The 21,841-nt window shown below is 42.4% G+C and overlaps 1 protein-coding gene across 2 annotated transcripts; it reads left to right on the top strand.

Moving 5' to 3' along the window:
- The first annotated feature begins 3,385 nt into the window (after positions 1-3,385).
- Positions 3,386-20,429, top strand: LOC115022244 (kinesin-1 heavy chain). 2 transcript variants are annotated; one of them, XM_029453207.1, is made up of 26 exons: positions 3,386-3,828; positions 8,468-8,555; positions 8,679-8,752; positions 8,861-8,965; positions 9,456-9,504; positions 10,149-10,204; positions 10,290-10,377; positions 10,481-10,605; positions 10,762-10,866; positions 12,265-12,410; positions 12,621-12,769; positions 13,022-13,209; positions 13,448-13,516; positions 13,958-14,164; positions 14,470-14,613; positions 14,883-15,071; positions 15,202-15,319; positions 15,492-15,547; positions 15,720-15,829; positions 15,953-16,054; positions 16,177-16,237; positions 16,351-16,422; positions 16,633-16,737; positions 16,867-17,083; positions 17,230-17,377; positions 17,671-20,429. In XM_029453207.1, exons 1-26 carry the CDS (start codon positions 3,703-3,705, stop codon positions 17,672-17,674), a joined length of 2,901 nt encoding a protein of 966 aa, XP_029309067.1. In that variant the 5' UTR covers positions 3,386-3,702; the 3' UTR covers positions 17,675-20,429. The 2 variants fall into 2 exon arrangements, with proteins under 2 accessions (XP_029309067.1, XP_029309066.1); XM_029453206.1 differs by having other exon boundaries at positions 3,387-3,828; positions 15,708-15,829.
- Positions 20,430-21,841: the final 1,412 nt, after the last annotated feature.

The following is a 21,841-nucleotide window of genomic DNA, read 5'->3' as shown; positions in this document are numbered from 1 at the left end:
TCAGAGAACTGCACCAACTGGTTTCTAATTCAACATAAAGATGTTTTTATATAATGAGCAATAAGTGCAAACAATCATGAGGATACAACTCAACAATGCAGAACAATAGCTTTGAATAAGCCAAACCAATGCAACAAACAAAGAACAGAATTATTTAAAAAAAAAAATATTGATTGACCAAGGTGCAGTCGACACAGGTGAGTGTTCAGTCTGCGACGGAAGGTGTGAAGCCTGTCTGCTGTCCTGACATCAACGGGGAGGTCGTTCCACCAGTTTGGAGCCAGGATAGCAAACAGGCGGGTTTTGTTTGAGGGGAATCTGAGTCCCACTCGTAATGAGGAAGTAGCGAGACGATTTGCCGACGCAGAGTGAAGTGAACGCGCTGGAGTGTTTGGTTCGACCATGGCCTGGATGTAGGAACGGGCTGATCCATTCATCGCACGGTAAGCCAGCACCAGAGTCTTGAAGCAGATTCGGTAGCCAGTGAAGGGAGCGGAGGAGCGGAGTAGTGTGAGAGAACTTGGGTAGATTAAAGTACCAGTCGGGCTGCTGCATTCTGGGTCAGTAGGGGACGGATCTTCCTGATGTTGTAAAGAGTGTATCTGCAGGAGCAGGTTGTTGCATTGATGCTGGCGCTGAAGGACAGTTGGTCGTCCAGTGTCACACCCAGAGTCCTTGCCGTCCGAGTCGGAGAAACAACCGAGGTGCCAACATGAAGGTTAGGTTTTGGATGGGAGAACTCCTTCGCCGGAAGGAAAAGCAGTTTGGTCTTGTCGAGGTTGAGTTTCAAGTGATATGCGGACATCCACTGAGAGATGTCAGCCAGACAAGCAGAGATCCGAGCCTCCTCCTGGGTTTCAGATCTGGGAAAAAGACAGAATCAGTTGAGTGTCATCTGCATAGCTGTGGTGGGAGAGGCAATGAGAGTGAAAGACAGAGTCAAGTGAGTTGGTGTACAGAGAAAAGAGGAGGGGACCCAGGACGGAGCCCTGAGGTACCCCGGTGGTGAGTTGACCCTCTCCAAGTTACCCTGTAGGTCCTTTAGGTAGGATTCAAGCAGGGAGAGAGCAGAGCCTGAGACTCCCAGTTCTTGGAGGGTGTGGAGGAGGATCTGGAGGTTCACTGTGTCAAACGCAGCACAAAGGTCCAGAAGGAAGACAACAGAGGAGAGGGAGGCTGCTCTAGCAGCGTGAAGTTCCTCAGTGACAGCGAGGAGGGCAGTCTCAGTTGAGTGGCCGGCCTTGAAACCAGATTGGAGCAGATCGAGAAGGTTGTTCTGGTATCTTCAGCGGGACTGTGGCCGTACCCTGATACTTGCAAATTTAGATTTTGGTCATTTTGATTTGCTGTTACTCCATTTACACTTCAGCCTTGAAGAACACATTGGTTAGTTTGAACAGAGGAGAGTGTCACGGTCCATTCTAGTGCGGACGCCTAGTCGGGGAAAATGCACGCATGTTTACGTTACATCACCAGAATCCTTTTCAAACTGTTCACTCTGAACATCAAATCAGATGGCATTCATATTTTACATATCTAAATGACATGCAGTAAAGACCTTTCACTTTAATCTGCTCCTAAACAGCATCACTGTGTTTTAATATTTGTATCTCTTTTTATATTTAATGTATTTCATTTAAATACTTCTGTCTGATTTAATTTGCTCACATCGTATCCTCATACGCTGCCTTAAGTATGATTGAATGTTGTTTGTTTGTTTTTCCGAAAATGCATAAAGCGTGGAAATAAAATGTTGTCTTTGTTTGCACTAATGAAGCATTACAGACAATGTAGATTAATGTATCTATGCCCGCAGTCTAATGAATTAACAACGAAAGTAAATCTACACGCTACAAGACTATAATAACCCAGACACAGCTGTCAACTAATAGGCTTAGTCAGACACTGAGCCCTCTGGTACACAGTTTGGGTGGGGAGGAGGCTGTCCTATAAAAATGTAACTCAGTATTATAGATGCACACCTTTCTCCTTCTAAAGCGAAGTATCTGTATCACTGAAAACCCTCCCGTTTATTCCAGCAGTCCCATAGATGATGAACTGTAGACAATGTGGTCTTTGGGGACTCGTTGCTCGAGGACAACCAGACAGACTTCCTGTCAGCTCACACAGAAGCACCACACCCTTTCTCTCCCAGTAGAAGGCCAGTAGAACTGGTATTTGGATTAGCTAAGCACTCCAACATGAAAAAGGATATCCCTCCCTTACTGTTTCGAGGAGTGGCCAGAAAATGTGTTCAGCCACCAGTGGTTTGCTGTGGCGTTTGCTCCATTATGGCATCTGTTGAGTGAGGTCAGACATGATGCATTTTTATATAGGAGGAGGTCTCACAGCTGTGGCCTGCTCTCTTAAAGACAGCTGAGTCACCGGCTGCAGTAATTCCCTCTTTTGGGTATAACAATAGCCCTAGTGTTCATATTATTTCCCTTACATTTTCCTTAAAGCAGCTTCTAAAACCCGTCTTCCTCCCTGTGTGACATCATGATCTGTGTCCGTTTTAACCTTTGACTGTATATAACAAAGCTTCATGTATTGATTGACCTGCAAATGAGTCTATGGTTGTTAAACAGGTTAAAATCACTTCAAGCCTGCTTCTTGAGTCTTTTTTTTAATTCTATTTTACTATCAGGGTTGTAAGTAGTGTTACGAATGAATAAGAACAATCTTATTTTGCATCAATGTGTTTATTAAGTACCTTAACTCGTCCCATGAGCTCATAAAATCTGATTCACTATTGTACTTTTTACTCTACTACTAATAAAACTACCCAGCAGTATGTAAACTAGTTAGAATATCTCCAACTTGACCAGCCTTAACATTTCATTATATAATAATATATCACTAATGAGGGCCATTCAATTAGTTTAAGGAGTAAGTCTACTTTCTATTTTATTGTAAGTTTTTTATACTTTTACATTAAAAACATTGTCGACATCTGGTGTAACTATGTGTCAGATTCATGTGGTGGAGTGTCACCACCATCATTCATTTCGTGAATGAAGATGAGATGAGGAGAATGAAGTCCATTATTTATATAATGTCAAAATGTTGTGACAAAAGTCGAAATATTGAAAATAAAGTCGAATTTTGAGACAAAAAAATTAATCAGAGGAGCAACCATTTTTTATTTTGTGAATAAAGTCGAAATGTTGAGAATAAACCAAACAACTAGCGTTAGCACGTATACTGAGAGTTTGACTTTATTCTGCACATTTCAACATCATTCTTAAAAATGCAAAATAAACTAAACAAATCTTCATTGTTCCTCCTTTAACCCGAAAACACTTCCGTGTTCTTTTAAATATGGTGTTATCCACTTTAATGTGAAGGTGTAGTTCACATGCATGAAGTCCACAACAACAGAAACACGGTGGGGAGGGGAGCCAGGTGACGTCATTGTGATCCACATCCACAGCAGCGCGAGGAGGGGCGAGGCGGCGCGAGGCGGCTGATCCACCGGTATCATGGCTTCCTAACAGGAGGGGGAAGCGGTTGAGAGGAAAACAAGGATTTTTTTGTGTTGAATGCCCTTTTAGATTATCGTCCTTTCGATAACCTGAGATTGGGACATAGGGGTTCGGCCTCCCTCCTTGACCCCCCCTCCCCCCCCACACAAAGGGCGCCCCTGGGATCCAGGATATACTTTAACTGTATTGGTGAATTTCCATTCGTGAACCGTGGAAGATGGCCGACCCGGCGGAGTGCACCATCAAAGTGATGTGCCGCTTCAGGCCCCTGAACAGCTCCGAGGTGACCCGAGGCGACAGATACATCCCCAAGTTTCAAGGGGAAGAGGACGTTATCATCGCGGTGAGTTGTTTTGTGTTGGAGAACTTTAGCTAGCTATTTGACAGAGCCCTCAGGCACAGTCAGCAGTACGCCATTTTTGATTGTCTAGTAGCTACAGTTAGCATCTTAGCTTGTTAGCTAACGTTAGCGAGGGCTGACCTGTTCACCGTTGCGTTGTTCCGCTGGCCCTCAGCTCAAGCCAACTTCTGACAAGTCAGTTACCTTTAATGTGTTGCTTATTCGGTCTCCAATTCATGCAAAGTCGTTAACAGCATTTAACTTAACGTATCAAAAAGCCAGTCCAGTTGCTGTTTGTGTTAAAATGTCACTTTTTGCAGTTGCCCTGTCACGGCTAGCGAGCTGTCATTCAACAAAGCCCCAAACACATTGGCTGCACAGGTTAAAATGTCGCCAGCGCTAGCCAGCAAATCCTTCACCCTGTATACATTACACTATAACCACGACATTAATTGATAAGTAGCCGTGCATATGTAACTATGAAGCTATTAATTATTAACAATTTGCGTCAGCATAAAGCGTAAACCAGCTTTGATTTGGGCTAACAGCCTGTTGGCTAGCAGGCTAGGCCAGCTGGTAGTTGACAGATTAGCCGGCCTTGGCTAGCTGGCTAGTTTTAATACTGTTGCTTAATTAAAGCTAACATTAGCTAGCTGACCAGCTGGAGTCCTAACCAACCCTTTTTTGTAGACCACCGAGAAATAATCTGTCATTGAATATAACATAATAAACCTCCAGTAGGATGGACAGTGGAAGCGTCAACATAATGTCATTGGCAGTGGAAATGTCAAATTATATGCAGGCCAGTGGTCTTCTGTTAGCCTTCACTGACTGGTCACTTTAAAGTTAATTACCCAACAGGTTACATATTCAAACTTTTGAGTAAATACTTCTTTTTTTTTTTTTAAATGAGGACCTTCAGTGTTTAATTATCCTTCTAGTGAGACAGATCCAGCACATGATAAGGATAATGGCATGGGCGCAATTTCCACTATAACAAAAGAAGGAAATGCCTTAACTAATTCAGTGCCATGTTAACTCCACTTTACTGACGTCAGTTTGCAAATGCTCTTTGTCATCATACACCTCTACAGTATGTCTTACAAAGACACTCTTTGCACACCCTGTCTTCATGCCATTGCACTATTTCTGTATGGCAGCAAATTATGTACAAAAGGAATAAGGTTGGTCATTTCACATGCCTTATGACTGGAGTAATTAGGAAGCAAACAGCCTAAAAGCCAGCCTGACATCTCAATTGTGTACATGCTAAACATGCAAAAGCCTATGGCGTATCATTTGAAAAACATGGTTAAACATTCGGTTTCCTTAGCGACCTATTACCATTGTCTTTGTGGACTTTGTATCTTTGCTCACCTATGCTTTAAAATAGTTTACGAGGCAATAGAAACTGCAAAGTTGCAAGTTTCGGCTGACTGGCTATAAATCACATCTTCTTTGGAGTTAAAACTGCTAATTTAGAATACAACAGGACTAATAAGTTCTGTCTCGCTAAACAGAGAAGAGTGTTGAAGCTGTGGTGACTTCTTTAATTGTTATACTGACACTGACTTTAGGCCTCTAACTAAAAGCAGGCATACTGACTGTGCCCCTCACACATTATGTGGCCCAGCCCAGTTCAGAGTGCCAGTTATGGTGCCAAATACCAGTGCACATTGTGAAGGACGCAAGTGTTGCAGAACCTTGTAGCTTCTGCTGGTGCATCTGCTTTGAGAAGTACAACGCTCACATTGCCCATAAGCAGCAGCACAGGCCTCCTGGGTAATCCCTTTGTGATTTCTCTCCTGGTAACCAGCTGTTCAACCAATCATAGAAGGCAGTTGGCCGGGCGCTGGGCAATCTCTCCGGGTGGGGAGGGTAATTATTAGATGATGTACTTTGTTTTGCAGATGCTCTTATCCAGGGTGACTGACACACTTAGCTCAAATTTGTATCCGTTTCTAAACAATCTAGGGCGTGGACCCTTTATTAGGGCTGAAGCTCCTCCAGAGATGAAGCTGCTTGTTAGAGGTCTTTACAACACCGTGTGCTCAGCTTCACCTCTGGTTGAGCACTGCTGTTTGCAGGCCTTGGTGATGCTGCTTTGATGCTCACAGATATACATGGAGCTATTCCCTACTGTAGAGATTTTGTTCTCCTAGAGCAATTCCTGCAGTACGCCCTTACTCAGCTGTGGCTCACTTAAAAGTCCTGCCAGTCTTTTGCTGGAAAGGGATGGAGACAAAGTTTCCAGATGAGGTGGTAAGGGTGTTGATACTAGTTCGGTTTGCCAGTGTAGTGTGCAGCAGGTGAATTATTCATGCTACTATTACTTCCATGTCAGTTTTGCACATGCAGGATCAGGTCATTCCCCCATGATTTGCCGTCACATTTCCTATTTCCATACACTAGCCTGGGACGGCCCGCAAGAACAGGACTCAGCTACTTTTATAGTTAGGGTGGAGTTGCGTGAGGGATAAAAGGAAATAAAAGGATTAGAGAGATAAGAAAAAGTGCTTCCTACGCATTTAAACAGGTAAATAAGAGAGGCAACTGACACCTGTTTTTTTCCGTCACAAATCCAATTAGATTTTATGCATCATACAACAAAAATCATGTGAATGCTGCAGAATAACCTCTGACTGTGTGTTACTGTCTCCTGAGAGCCTGGGCAAGTACCATAACAAAGCCATCAGGAAGCAGGAATGTGACAGAGCACTTGTATAATATTTTACCGATGCTTTTCACTGTAATTACATTTTCAGCAAGTAATCCCATTAGACAGAAGTGTAGGTAACGAGGCCAGTAGCAGCAGTAACAATGAGGACTTTAAACTCGGGCTGGGCCATTGTTTGCTGACAGCGTCTGGCAGGGCTGATAGTGGCTCAGCGCTCTTGTTCTGGGCAGGTTTAATTGCCAGGATATGGCTAGCTGGACTGAAATATCAACGTCTTAAGATGCTGCTGCTCTGTGTTGCACCGAGCTGTGCTTTACATGTGACCTTCTGTCGGGGATTATGAGCCGCACTGCAAATTGAGGACATCTCAGCTGTAGTAGTCTGAATAATTCTAGTGCTGGTAAAGGTGCCTATAGCTTTTCATGCCAGACAGTGACGTATTTGTGGTTTCACCTTCAGTTATGAATGTGTTTACATGTCCTAAATGAGTTAGCAGTGGCGTGTCCAAAATGACAGCAGCTGCTTGTCAACACTCTCAGCCTCGTCCTGCTCGGTCAGGTGTTAAAGGGTAACTGTGTTATTTTTCAACCTTTCCCTTGTTTTTGTGTCTAAATGAGTAGTGGGGACAACAATTTCTTTTAATTGGTCCATTATTGAGCGAGAGCGCTGCAGCTGCTCACAGGCTGCAAAGTACTCCGCTAAATATTCAGCAATGACATTAAAAATAATTTAGATAACAATAAGCTACGCTTTATGTTCTCCAATACAACAAACTCTTTCCAGCACTCCTGTCTCCAACTCCCACTCATGTTTCCACCGTGGTCTTACGGCAACAAGTCACCGCTCATGAGAATTCAGAACGAGACTTCTCCCTAAGTTAGACTTGGTTACACACAATGACAAACAATACAAGTGTAAAGAAAGAAGTTGTATTTCTCTGTAGGGTTTTTTCCATAAAGTTGTCAGACACTGATAAGAAGCTCGTCAATGGCAAAAATGTGCGCTTTTTGTGGACGCACATTAATGGTGAGGAATTGCAATTGGAAAAATAGGGTCCAGGTTAAAAAAATACCACAGTTACCCTTTAACACTAAATCAATGACACTCAGGCATGTATGTTTTGCAACCTGGGGTATCGCATGCGATCGGGACTATCTTGACCCTAAACTCTTAATCACCACAGCTAGAACCCCGCCCATCATGCTGGAGACGAGATGAGTCAACTGGGACTTCAAACCTCTTAAAAAAGAAAGCGTGCCATCTCAGTTGAACCTCAGAAGTGCTTGTAGCATTAGTTTTATTACCCTGCGGTTGCCTTCTTAAATCCAGCTATTGATTGCCATCGCACTGGAGTTGTGCTTTGAACTTTTGACTAGCCCATAGGATATCACGATCTGTTACATTCGTGCTTGTTTGAAGTTGGCTGGCTCTTAAGCAAATGGTAAAAGGAAAAGCTCAGTCTAGTTTTGTTCATTATAAATGCTGCACAGAGTTTGTTGGAGAGCAGTTCAAATGGGACGATAGAAGATGTATGAGGACAGCTCTCTTTCAAAGGTTAACTAGAATGCAGCCAGCAGAGGGTGAATTAGGGTGAGATCATCAAATTGTGACCGCTTGGGTGCGTCCTCTTAGAAAGACTGACCAGGCAGCGCAACACCCTTGGTTTGAGTCTGGAAGGAGATCTTTGTTGCATGTGCTCTCTGCTATTTTCCCTCATTTCCTGTCACCTTACTATTGTCGCTATCAGATAAAGGCAAACATGTTTGAATAAATACTTACCCATCAGTCAAACTGACATGTTTTGAAAGTGTAGGTGAAATTAGGGGAGAAATATGTGTAGGGTCAGTAGGGGCTGCATGCATATAGCTTTTCTTTTTAGTTTGAGTTTCTCTGGGTCGTTGCACATGGATGAGGTTTTGTTTTGGTGCGAGCGGTTACTCACTCTTCTTCTTCTCTTCGTTCCAGAGCAAACCGTACATGTTTGATAAAGTGTTTCAGTCAAACACAACACAGGAACAAGTGTACAACGCCTGTGCCCAGAGGATTGTAAAAGGTGAGGTCTCACTTTTGTCTATACACCACATTTAAGCATGTACACAACACATGACGGTGACACCAGCCCAGTCTTCTTTAAAGCTTAACGTGAATGCAAAACCTTCTGTGTGCTGTCTTGTAGATGTTCTGGAGGGATACAATGGAACGATTTTTGCATACGGGCAGACATCATCTGGCAAAACACATACCATGGAGGTAAGGATGACTTCTAAGAATTTATTTTCAAATGAAAGTGCATCTTGTTAATACAAATGTTCACCTTTTTACATCATTGCATTAAATGTATCTGCTTTCTGTTTGCAGGGGAATCTCCATGACACAGATGCAATGGGCATCATCCCCAGGATAGTTCAAGATATCTTCAACTACATCTATTCCATGGATGAAAACTTGGAGTTTCATATCAAAGTAAGTTGTTAGGAGAACAAGTGACGTATTCAAATTCAAGCTTCAGATAATGCGTTTAAAATCTGGTATTTATGGCTGACTAAGTGTATGTGCGAGCAACAAGCCACACACACTCTGTTTTGCAGTTTGCTTACAATAGAAGTGATGTGTAACATGTCACTTGGTGTTTGTTGATCACTGCTTGTGCGTTACAACACATGACAGATTTTCTAACTCATGTTGACTGGGGAAATATCAGACTTGAGCTGCGTGTCTCAAACTTTATTCTCAAAACACCTTTACAGATTATTTCTTCTGTGCCTCTTGGATGATTCCCTTATTCGTAATAATTAGGACTTAATGGCATCTTTGTCTTTTGTGTATTTCTTTGAAAAAACCCTGTTTTTACCGCGCTGTTTTATCGTCTGCAGTAAACGAGACAGCCCTCTTGTGTGTTCTGATTCTCTGCTCTTATATCTGACAAATAATGAGACTCTTTCTCTGTTAACAGGTTTCATATTTTGAAATTTACTTAGACAAGATCCGGGACCTTTTGGATGGTAAGTGACTGCAATGTTGCCGTGAACACTGAACCTCATCTCTCCTAGTTGCACCAGACAGCGGTCACAGACGTGACACGACAAGCCTGTAAAACGTCGAGAAAATGAACAAGCAGGCAGGAACATGATGGAGGGGGATGTTAGCTGTAAACACACCGACTTTGTTGTAAATGTGTTTATTCTACACTTCTTAACTGAATCTACGAGGGAGATGACTCCAAGGTTTTCTTATTACCCAGTTCTTATGATGATGTCTGACTTTGTTTCCTATTAATTATAGTTAAACAATTTGAAGACACGCCCGACGTTAAATACACAGTCCCCACATTACTTGCTCTTATTGGCTATCTGTTGTAGCTCGTCTACTTGAAGGTATATAAACTTGCAGAGTGAAAGTTTTCTAGTTTGTGCACAGTTAACTGGCCAGTGGGGAAAGATTTCAGGTGTTATTTACTGATAGGAGCCATTTTTAAGCTGCACGTCTGTATAATTGTTTACATTTGAAATGTTTAGGTCCGTATAAATGAAAGTGTTACACCCACAATGTGCCATATGCTGCTAGTGCTATATGCTGCTAGTGCTATATGCTGCTAGTGCTATATGCTGCTAGTGCAAATTGACACCTTTTTCCTTCTCATCTCCAGTGTCAAAGACCAATTTGTCCGTGCATGAAGATAAAAACAGAGTGCCGTATGTCAAGGTGAGACCTAACGCATGTCGAATATCCGGTAAAGCTTGTTTGTGAAGGCCGATAAGCTAACCTCATATTCTGCTCGTCTTTAAAGGGCTGCACTGAGAGGTTTGTCTGCAGCCCAGATGAGGTCATGGATACAATTGATGAAGGCAAATCAAACAGACATGTAGCAGTCACAAGTAAGATACCGTCTCATAGTCTTCCTCACTATTGACTTCAGTTCTTTTGCATATTTGAGGCTGATAACGTTTTAACCACATGGGTATCATTTCTCCTTTTTAGACATGAACGAGCACAGCTCCAGGAGTCACAGTATCTTCCTGATAAACGTCAAACAGGAGAACACTCAGACGGAGCACAAGCTCAGCGGCAAACTCTACCTGGTGGATCTGGCTGGCAGTGAAAAGGTAACGAGAACCATCTGTCACACTGACTGTGGCATATTCATCATTTTGTGATGAAGTATTGAAGTCTGCCGTTTTGGTTGACCGGTTTTCACTGTATTGTCGAAACATGGAGCTGCACGACGCCTTGTTGAGGTTATTGTTTGTGTGCTTTTTCAGGTCAGTAAAACAGGAGCAGAGGGAGCTTTGCTGGATGAAGCGAAGAACATCAACAAGTCTCTGTCGTCCCTGGGAAACGTCATCTCTGCTCTTGCTGAAGGAACGGTCAGTAACTCTTTTGGTGTCGTTTTCTTAAATCTTGGTGCAATCAAGGAGATCTGTTGAACACAGTGTTCTGCGTCTTCTGAGCTTTTAATTTGCACCGTAAGTAAACGTGAATTATCTAAATGTGTTTCCTAATTGAGGTTATTGTGGCACAGCTAAATGTTTTGTCAATTAATCTTTATTTTATAACATAAAGATTATTTTTGGTTAGTGTTTGCTCTCCTGTAGCTTTCTATCCGAAGCACAACAAATCTATTAGAACCACAGATAATGATTTCTCCCACAAATGTTTTTATAGCATTTTGAAATGACAGACATAACGGTTAATGTAGCAGACAGAAGGGAAGTCTGCTGTTCACCAGATGCACAGCCCGCAGGAAGGTGTGAATCTGTAAAACCTTTCACTCGTCTTACTGCCAAAGGTTTTCCACCATCTACAGTTTCTTTGTGTCGCAGAAATAACTTGAGCAGATAAAAACTTTCCTCCGAGCAATGTTTTGCTTTAGCTGCTTCATGGTGATTTTACACTCTTCACTTTAATCAACAATTGTTTTGTTCTCGGGCCCCTCCCTCTGTAAACAACCTGGGGGCGGACAGCCTGATGTATTTGTGATGGTCTGAAACAAATGAGCTATTGTGCAGAGATGTCTCGCTCCTGACTGAGCATGCTGGTGTCTAAAGAGAAGCTGTATCAATACTAATAATATATCAAGTTAGCATCTGATTAGAGATGCACCTATTGTCATTTAGTTTCATTTAAATTATATGTTCATAATAAAAACTATTAAATAACTTTTTCTCCAAAACGGCTCCATGTTACAGGACGTTGTTGACGTCCATTTTTTTTTTTAAAACTTGTTCCTCCACGTCTTACGTTGCTGCAAGCTTTGCGTCTTCTTCACTCACGCTGAAGAGCTTACACACGTGCGTGGCTGTGACGTTACTCTCTGCTGCTGTGGGCGCGACGTGAAAGCGGCATGTGCACATGTGCAATTATGACTTACAAAAGAATTGGGATTCATGAGACCGGTGTTTTTGACGTGTGGCCGATCGATTGGTGCATCTCTGCAATTAACTGATTTAGTTTTTACTAAACTCATGAACTGTAACTGAAGCATCACATCCTGTTGGCTCCGTGCTGGTGAAATCTCAGGCCTCTTAAGTTTCAGGACCGCAGGAGCAGCATGTTTACGTGTATTATCCTAACGCAGAGCAAACTATACTTTCTTTTGTATTCCTCTGTCTAACTCTGGGTTTTTTGACATGTAGGGTAGTATTGTTAAGCATCTCAGACATAGATGCATTCTGATGATGCGTCTCTGACAAAGGACACCGCTGCAGCCAGTTTTGTGTTCTGCTCATTAAATGTTCCTGTGTATGTTTTCTTTTGTACGCCAGGCCTACATCCCCTACCGAGACAGCAAGATGACCCGTATCCTGCAGGACTCGCTGGGTGGTAATTGCCGAACCACCATTGTCATCTGCTGCTCGCCTTCTTCCTATAATGAGAGCGAAACCAAATCCACCCTGATGTTCGGACAAAGGTTGGTAGAACAGAAAATCAAGCCACATTACTCAGTTTGTAATATAAATACATTTGAATTGAGATCCCTTTATAGAAGTTTAAGAAGTCCATGTGTAGGTGTAAACAAGTTATAGAAAGCCATACACGTGTTCAGAATCATTGTCACAGTTGGTCATGTGATGGTGCAAGCTTGGCTGCTGGTAAATGTATGTACCTGTTTTACATCCAGAGCAAAGACCATCAAGAACACTGTCACTGTGAACGTTGAGCTGACAGCAGAGCAGTGGAAGCAGAAGTATGAGAGGGAGAAGGAGAAGAACAAGACCCTGAGGAACACCGTCACCTGGTTGGAGAATGAGCTCAACCGCTGGAGGAATGGTGAGGAAGCAGACAAAGTCATCTATGCCCATCCACAGATTCCTTATAACAGTAAATGCTGTACAACTTATTACTGATGATCCCTTTGTCGTGTCTGGATATACAAGATATACAATAGACAACTGCATATCATTTAAAGGGTTGCTGTCTGTGGACAGTGCATCAAAGACAACTTACTTTTGAACTTTATTTGATGGTCCAAATAAAGCTTTTAACACATGCATACTTAACATGCGTGTGCTCCCTCATCAGGCGAAAGTGTGCCCGTGGATGAGCAGTTTGACAAGGAGAAGGCCAACGCCGAGGTGCAGGCCCTGGACAACATAATCAACGAAAAGCAGGCCTCCACGCCCAGCGTGCCGGGTGTTCGCCTCACCGACGCAGAGAAGGACAAGTGTGAGGCTGAGCTGGCTAAGCTTTACAAACAGCTGGATGATAAGGTGAGCGAGAGCACAGGATGGATGTATCGGAGGTGTAGGATTGTGGATTTGTAGATTTAAACTTTCACTGTTTGTTTTGAGCAAATTCAGGTATACTACACAGACTAATGCAGATCTTTTCATAAGAAAACATGAATAAAAACAGTGTTGCTTTTTATATTTTCATCTCCCGTCTCCAGTGATACCTATGGTGCATGGTGTGAATGCTAATGTCGCTTTGCGTCTCTGCACTTTACAGGATGAGGAAATCAACCAGCAGAGCCAGCTGGCTGAGAAGTTGAAGCAGCAGATGCTGGACCAGGATGAGGTGAGTCCTGGAGGTCCAGCAGGTGTAGAGAAGGAGCAGGAGCAGAGTGAACTCATGAACTTTGTAGTTTCAGAGGAGTGAGGAAACGCATGAAGCGATCACAGCTGTCAAGTTGTATTTATGTTTTACTTACTCTCCTGTAGGGCTACAATCTTAGGGCTGGATTTTCTTTGTTAATCTGGTCTGATAGTTAGTTGTACTCACTGGTCTTTAGTCGTAACATTACTACTACAATCCAAGACTGCACTGAAGTGCTTGTTTCACTGACGTTCCTCAGATCACTTTCAGAACGGCTGCATGAATTTATCTTTATCAATATGAAAAGCAAAGATATTGTGTGTTGTTTTCTCGTCCATATCGTAACAAACACTGAATAATTCCTGCAGTCCTTATGCATTTGAAAACGAGTAACATAATTGCACTTCTCTCCCCCGCTTGCAGCTTCTAGCCTCCTCCCGCCGCGATCATGAGAACCTCCAGGCAGAGCTGAACCGCTTGCAGGCAGAGAACGAGGCCTCAAAGGACGAGGTGAAGGAGGTGCTGCAGGCTCTGGAGGAGCTGGCCGTCAACTATGACCAGAAGAGCCAGGAGGTGGAGGATAAGACCAAGGAGTTTGAGGCCATCAGCGAGGAGCTTAGCCAGAAATCGGTGAGCTGGGGACAAATATCGGCATGCCCAAAGTCACTGACGCTTTAATTTTGCTATGTTAATATGCAACACGATAATTAAACTTGTTAAGCCTGTAGGGATATAATGACACATGCAGCCTCTTACTTTCACAATTTAAAAGGACTTGGACTACATTCCTGTCAGGTGAACCTGCACTGACCGTTTCAATCCTCTGAATGAGTAGAAATGACCAGAAAAGGGCAAAAGGTAGAATCTGTCACTGTTCTCTGCTTCCACAATGTTAATGCTCTGTCGTTCCCCCCCCCCCCCCCCCCGCCACACAGTCCACCCTGTCGTCTCTGGACTCTGAGCTCCAGAAGCTGAAGGAGATGTCCAACCACCAGAAGAAGAGGGTGACCGAGATGATGTCTTCACTGCTCAAAGACCTCGCCGAGATCGGCATCGCCGTAGGCAGCAATGACATCAAGGTACTGAGCTGCCTCGTGCATGGTTACTATGGCAACACTACAGCCACAGTAGCAACACCAGCGTCTCTGAACCAAGAGGAAGAAGAAGGACTCGTTTTAAATGGATGAGGATCCTTTCTAAGGATGTTGTAGTGATTTAAAAATAACCATGATGCATATCTAGCACGATTTCAATTAAGATATTCTTTGCATGAACACCTTCTTTTTTCTGTCTCTTCACTTTCTCCTCGTGGTCGTGCCTCTTCAACTTTCCTCTTCTGCCCTTCCAGCAACATGAGGGCAGTGGCCTGATAGACGAGGAGTTCACTGTGGCCCGTCTCTACATCAGCAAGATGAAGTCAGAAGTGAAGACGATGGTGAAACGCTGCAAGCAGCTGGAGGGCACCCAGTCCGAGAGCAACAAGAAGATGGACGAGAACGAGAAGGAGCTGGCTGCCTGCCAGCTGCGCATCTCGCAGGTACGTAGAAGCTAACCACAAACATACACCCGACCGATCCCTGTGTGTACGTAAAGAAAGAATAATTACATATCTGAATCCTCACAAGGATTGTGTGCATGAACATCTGTATTGTTCCTTCCGTCTCCAGCACGAGGCTAAAATCAAGTCCCTGACTGAGTACCTGCATAACGTGGAGCAGAAGAAGAGGCAGCTGGAGGAGAACGTGGACTCTCTCAACGAGGAGCTTGTCAAGATCAACGCTCAGGGTATGTCACTGTTCAAGGATCTTTTCTTAATCAAATGATGTGACAAGAGTCGGAACCAGGACGTCAATATAACCAAAGTCAACAAGTGAAATTAGAATAACTTTGAATGCAAAATGGGGATAGTGAATACTAACGTCACTGTGTGCTCATGAATCCTGTGTTTGCTTTACAGAGAAAGTCCATGCTATGGAGAAAGAGAATGAGATCCAGACCGCCAATGAAGTCAAGGTATGTATCCACATAAATCAGTGGACGCGCGGGAACGATGCAGATTTCCTTCTGCAGATTCTGTAAGAAAAGAATCCCAACATGATGCATGTTGTTGTTTTTAAACTGCTGCTGTAAATTATTCTGTCAATTAAATTCAAATTTTTTTGTACACGTGCATGCGTGTGTTCAGGAAGCGGTGGATAAGCAGATCCACTCTCACCGCGAAGCTCATCAGAAGCAGATCAGCAGCCTGAGAGATGAGCTGGACAACAAGGAGAAACTCATCACGGAGCTGCAGGAGTAAGACTTACATTTCTGTTCCTAGCAAACAGTCGTAGATACATGAAAGATACGTTTTCATCTTGTTGCAACTGAGATCAGGTTCATATGTATATAAACATGATGCTATGTTGTGTCTTCCAGTCTGAACCAGAAGATCATGCTGGAGCAGGAGAGGCTCAGAGTGGAGCACGAGAAACTCAAATCCACCGACCAGGAGAAGAGCCGCAAGCTGCACGAGCTTACGTACGTTTCACACACAACTGTGCACTGTTTTCATTCTGTTCACTTGATTGGCCTGATTCATCACCAGCATGGTGACCTGGGTATTTCTTTAGATGTTAACTGTTGTTGTTGTTGTTGTTCAGTGTGATGCAGGACAGAAGGGAGCAGGCCAGACAGGACCTGAAGGGTCTGGAAGAGACCGTGGTGAGTTCCTCTGAATCAACTGAACGCATTAGATATCTGCCATGTGCACGTCTTGGATATTACATTGATTAAGTTTTATTTTACTTTGACTGCTTTGTCTTTTTCCATTCAAGGCCAAGGAGCTGCAGACTCTGCACAATCTGAGGAAGCTCTTTGTCCAGGACCTGGCAACCAGAGTGAAAAAGGTGAGCAACTGTAGATGTTAGTTGCCAGATTGAGAAAAAGAATCTCTTCAATTGCGATGAGAGGAATTTGATTAGCAAAAAAACTAAATGACAAAGTAGTTCTGCCACAAACGGCAACATCTGTTGGTTTCATGGTCACTGGTGTATTTGGGACCCCTGTATGATGCTCATCAGTTCAGTTTTAATGCTTGTGTTTTATTGGTTGTGCAGAGCGCTGAGATGGACTCAGACGACACAGGTGGCAGCGCAGCACAGAAACAGAAAATCTCCTTTCTTGAGAACAATCTTGAGCAGCTCACCAAAGTTCACAAACAGGTAGGATGTTCATGAACTCTCCTAGCGACCATCTTGTTTTTGCTTTCGTCGTCTTTGCCCAGTCATGCTTCCCCACTGGAAGACGGACGATGAAAGAAATGATCTAACGCGATACATCTTGTCCCACAGCTGGTACGTGACAATGCAGACCTGCGCTGTGAGCTTCCTAAACTGGAAAAGCGTCTTCGTGCAACAGCTGAGCGGGTCAAAGCCCTTGAGTCTGCTCTGAAGGAGGCCAAGGAGAACGCCGCCCGCGACCGCAAGCGCTACCAGCAGGAGGTGGACCGCATCAAGGAGGCCGTCAGGGCCAAGAACATGGCCAGGAGGGGACATTCGGCCCAGATCGGTTAGTAGAAATGGATGAGAAACGCATCTATACCCCTTTTTTTTTTAAACCCAGGGCAGATGAGACGGGTCACGTTGTACACAAAATTAATTGCAAACATCATCTAAAACGGCCGATCCTCAATCTCCTCTTCCTCCCCTCCCCAGCCAAGCCTATCCGGCCCGGGCAGCAGCCGGTGGCGTCTCCCACCCATCCCAACATCAACCGCAGCGGAGGAGGCTTCTACCAGAACAGCCAGACCGGGTCCATCAGGGGAGGGATCAGCAGCAGCGGCAGCAGCAAGCCAGACAAGACGTAAGAACAACACCGCTCTTTGTTTCCAGCAGCTGATGAGACAATGATGTAAAGAACTGTAACACTGTAAAGAACCAAAATACTGCATCTCAAAGCGTCTGGAGATAAAATAAGAGCATACTTAGTTGCCCTCTGTTTAAGATGCATGTTTTTTTTTTTAATGGTGTTTACTGCATCTGGTGAGTACAGAGTGAAGGAACCAAACGCATTTATAATACTTAACAAACACGAAGTTAACAAATGCAAACGCTGCTGATATTCACTAACGCCATATTGTTTGTGTTGCTCTGCAGCTGAAGAGCAGCGGGATACAAGGAGGACACCACTGAAGAAGCCAATATCACCCCCTGCCCACCCCGACAACCTGTCATTCCATTACAGCGAACGGGCTCCTCGCCGCTGCTTTGGAGCCACTAAATATAAAAAAATATAAATATTCCTGGCCTGTACAGCTCCATCCCCCACTCCCCCACTTCTCATCACGACGTATCTCTTTTTCTCGTACTGGATGCAACACATTTAATTTACAAAAGGCAAAAACCATTATTGTTATCCACCGAACTAAACGCAGTCGTGAGCGCAGCCTCGGTGAGCGAAACCAGCGAACACCTCAAAATGTGTAGCTTCGGTTTCGTTTTTGTTTTGCACAGTCTGTCGTCACCCGTCGTCGTGCGAGTACTTCTGCACTGTGCCATGCTGAATGTAAGGGGAGCCAGATCTGAAAAAAAGATAAAAACAAACAACCGAAAACACAAAATACCAAAAAAAAGAGACCCCTCCCCACCACGAGAAATAGCGTGACCCTATAGGCTAACCTCTGTACATTTTATCGTTACTATTATTGGTTGTTAACCACACTTTTCTCTGACTAGATTTTACATGCTACTTTAAGGAAAAAGAAAACGACAAAAAAACTGTGGTTTTGAATCGACTAGATGGCGTCGAGCACGACTGTTCTGTCCGGTCTTGTACAGATGTAACATTGGCACTACTGCACAGAGAAAGAGAGAGGGGGGGGGGGGAGAGAGAGAGCTGTATGGAAACAGCCGGGGGACGGCTAAAAAGAAGGGTTAAAAAATAAAAAGCCACGACGTGCGACCGTGTACTGTAGATGTATTTAACTAAATACCTGTGGAGGCCAATTGTTTTTTATCATTAAGTTAAAATAAAACCTAAACTCGTTATTGGTGACTTCATGAGAAGGATGTAAAGAATGTAGAAGAAAGAGAATGGTCCGGTTAACACAACAACACTTCCACCTTCGTTAGCATAGCCTATGCTAAGTAGCTAAATGTACTGTTTTTACTTCAGTGGTTAATGGGCGCTATTTATATCTCTGCACATTGGAGCACATCGTCTGCAGGCGTATAGAGATGGCACACACGCAACGCTTGTCCTGTCCTCGCTGGGTCGCTGACACTCTCACTCACCTTTTGGGACTTTTTGTTTTCTAGTTGTAACCGTATCATGATTTATTTTCAAGGGTGCCTCTCCTCTGTTTGTTTTGTCCTACCCCCACACCCTTTCTGTTGCTTCTTTTAGATTTAGGACCCTTTAACTGTATGTGCCCCCCTTTTTTTTTGGTTTGTAAATTTGCAGAAAAGCAATGTGTGTTTCGCTGGGTTTTATGTACTGTATGTACTCTTTCATTGTTCCATAGAAGTCGTGTAGATGCATATTTGAAAGGGTGCGGCGGGCGGGGGTGTCAGTCGATGGGTCGGGCCCTGGCCGCTGATCTGCCAGTCAGGAGAGCAGGGTCTAAAATTGCACAACAATCTTCTGTCATCTGTAGGAGGGGTTTATTTAACTAAATCTAGTCAGGGGTGTAGGATTTATTTTTGTGTTTTGTCTTTGTTGTGATTTTAATTTTGTTTTTTTAACCCTGTGAAGCCCCCCCCACTGCATCGGCAAAGAGCCTGTTGTGATTGTAACCCCAGCGTCAGAACACTAACACCTTGTGCAATACACTGTAAAATACACTGTATATCAGTCGACTGGCAGGTGTGATCAGGGTGTGCTTTCTTGCAGTGGTAATCCTGCCATATAGTCAAAAACAATAACTCCTGCCCCTCTTCGGTGTTAGCTTCTGTTCTGCTAACTTTTGGTTCTCGATGTATTTTCTCATCGAGGGCTTCTTTCATGATCATTTCTAAAACCTGAATCATGATACAGGAGTTCTTCTGGACCGTATTCTAAGATAAAAGAATATCCACTACTGTACTAGACAAACTCCCTGTAGATGAGGAGACGGTGACATTTACAATCCAGTGCAGTAAGAGATGTTTAAATTAGAATATTAACAAAAGCTTTTTAGAAATGCACATTAAAGAAACGTTGTTGGCTGAGAAGAGCGAAACAAATCTAGCTAGGTTTGCAGCTCTGTCTAAAAGGTGTCCTACTAAAACTTATCATGTCAAAGTTGGCTTTATTAGCACTTCCTCACAACACCTGCACTCCATATGTGGCTGTTTTTGATTGGAGGACGGAGACGTTTCCAACAACCCTGTAAATGGAACTGTTTGTTGCCAGCAACTAATTTAAGGAGTAATAATTACTTTCTACGAGCTGCAGGGCGAAGTAGGTCCCCCGTATCTGTGACAGGACAGTGTTTGGTGTCTATCGAGATGGTTTATTCCATCTGTGTAATCTTCTAGATTAGTTGTGACTTTGCAGCATGGACCTCAAAATGTTTATCCTTTGACCTTCCACCAAAACTGGATATGAAATGAGGGTGGGGGGGCGGGGTAGTTAATAAAAAAATTAAAAACGGCAAAGAATATTTGAGGTGTTTTACCTAAATTGGATTTTGCAATTATTCTAAATAAAAACGAAAGTGTAGCCACTTTTTTTATTACTGTGTAATAGTTGGTCAATTTTTAAAGGACAGTTTTGAGGATCTATCAGTGGATAAAGGTACTGGATCATTCCTGGAGAACTGGGGCACAAATAGCAGGGCTCTGATGAGGACGGAGATGGGAAGTTCATGAGATCACAGTTTTGGATTGATTGCATGATGTAAATGTATGTGTGATTAAATAATTATGAGAAAATACTTGCATCTCTCTTATTTGTTGGGGTTCCTTTTTAAGAATTCCTGATTGTTTAGCTGATTTCAGTGTAATGGTGACGTGTGGTTACAGAAACGTAATCCTGAAAGTGAGCGGACTATATATATATATATATATATATATATATATTAATATATACATATATATATATATATATAATATATATATGTTAGTATATGTATATATATATGTTATATGTATATATATGTGTATATATTCTGTATATATATATGTGTATATATATATATATATATGTTATGTTATATATATGTATTATATATATATATGTATCTAACTGTTATATATCTATATATGTATTGTATATATGTTATTATGTTTTATATATATGTTATATATATATATATATATGTATGTATTATATGTATGTTGTATATGTTTATATCTATATTATATTATTATGTATTGTGTGTGTATGTATGTATTATGTGTGTGTGTATATATATATATATTTTGTGTGTGTTCTATCTTCTGTATGTATGTACTTATATCTGTCTGTTATTATCTTACTTCTGTACTCTAGTCCTATGTACTGATGTCTTCATGCTCTAATATCTCTCAGTATTCTATATATTCTCGTTGTTGCTATAATATCTATATCCATCCTTGATCTATTCTATATGTATGCTCTTATCTAGACACATCACTCTATCTTCCTCTCTACAGCACGCTAAATGTCTATACTGATCTCCCCATCTCCTGTACTCTATCTCGGTGCCTATGTCCTTATATAAATTCTCTATTATGATATCTAACTATATAACTCTTCTTTGGTCGTTATATTGGTAGTCTATAATATCTATAGGTACCTAACATATAATATAATCTATATTGATCTATTATTAATGTAATAACCATCATATACATCTACTATATCCACATGATAGGTTGTTCTCAATGTGTGTATTATATTGTCTATGCTGACATCTTAATATTACATTATCTGTATGGGCGGAGGGGGAAAGAGTTCCTCAGTCCCTCAAGATACCGCACTGTGTCATATACAGTCTCATATAGTACCGAAACAGGGCATCGGTATAGGTAAAAAGGGAGCATTCAGACTGAGGCTAAGATATAGAAGTCGAATAAGGGTAGAGAGAAGCGAAAGATCTAAACGTCGAGGCTAATCATCTAGGATCGAGACACCAAAGATAGTCGAAGCGACACATCATGAATTAGGCAGATAACAATATGAAGAGACTAATGAAATCATATATCCATTATAGATACATACACATATACACACATATATTATATCTATAACAATCAGAGATATTATAACACATAGTATATAATACAACAATAAGCCTACACAAAATATTTTATAATAGACTATCATATATATAAATATATATATACACATTAATATATATAACTT

This window comes from Cottoperca gobio, chromosome 17, assembly GCF_900634415.1.
Source record: "Cottoperca gobio chromosome 17, fCotGob3.1, whole genome shotgun sequence".
NCBI classification, from domain to species: domain Eukaryota; kingdom Metazoa; phylum Chordata; class Actinopteri; order Perciformes; family Bovichtidae; genus Cottoperca; species Cottoperca gobio.
Note: the sequence above shows the minus strand (reverse complement) of the source record. Positions and strands in the feature narration are given on the sequence as shown.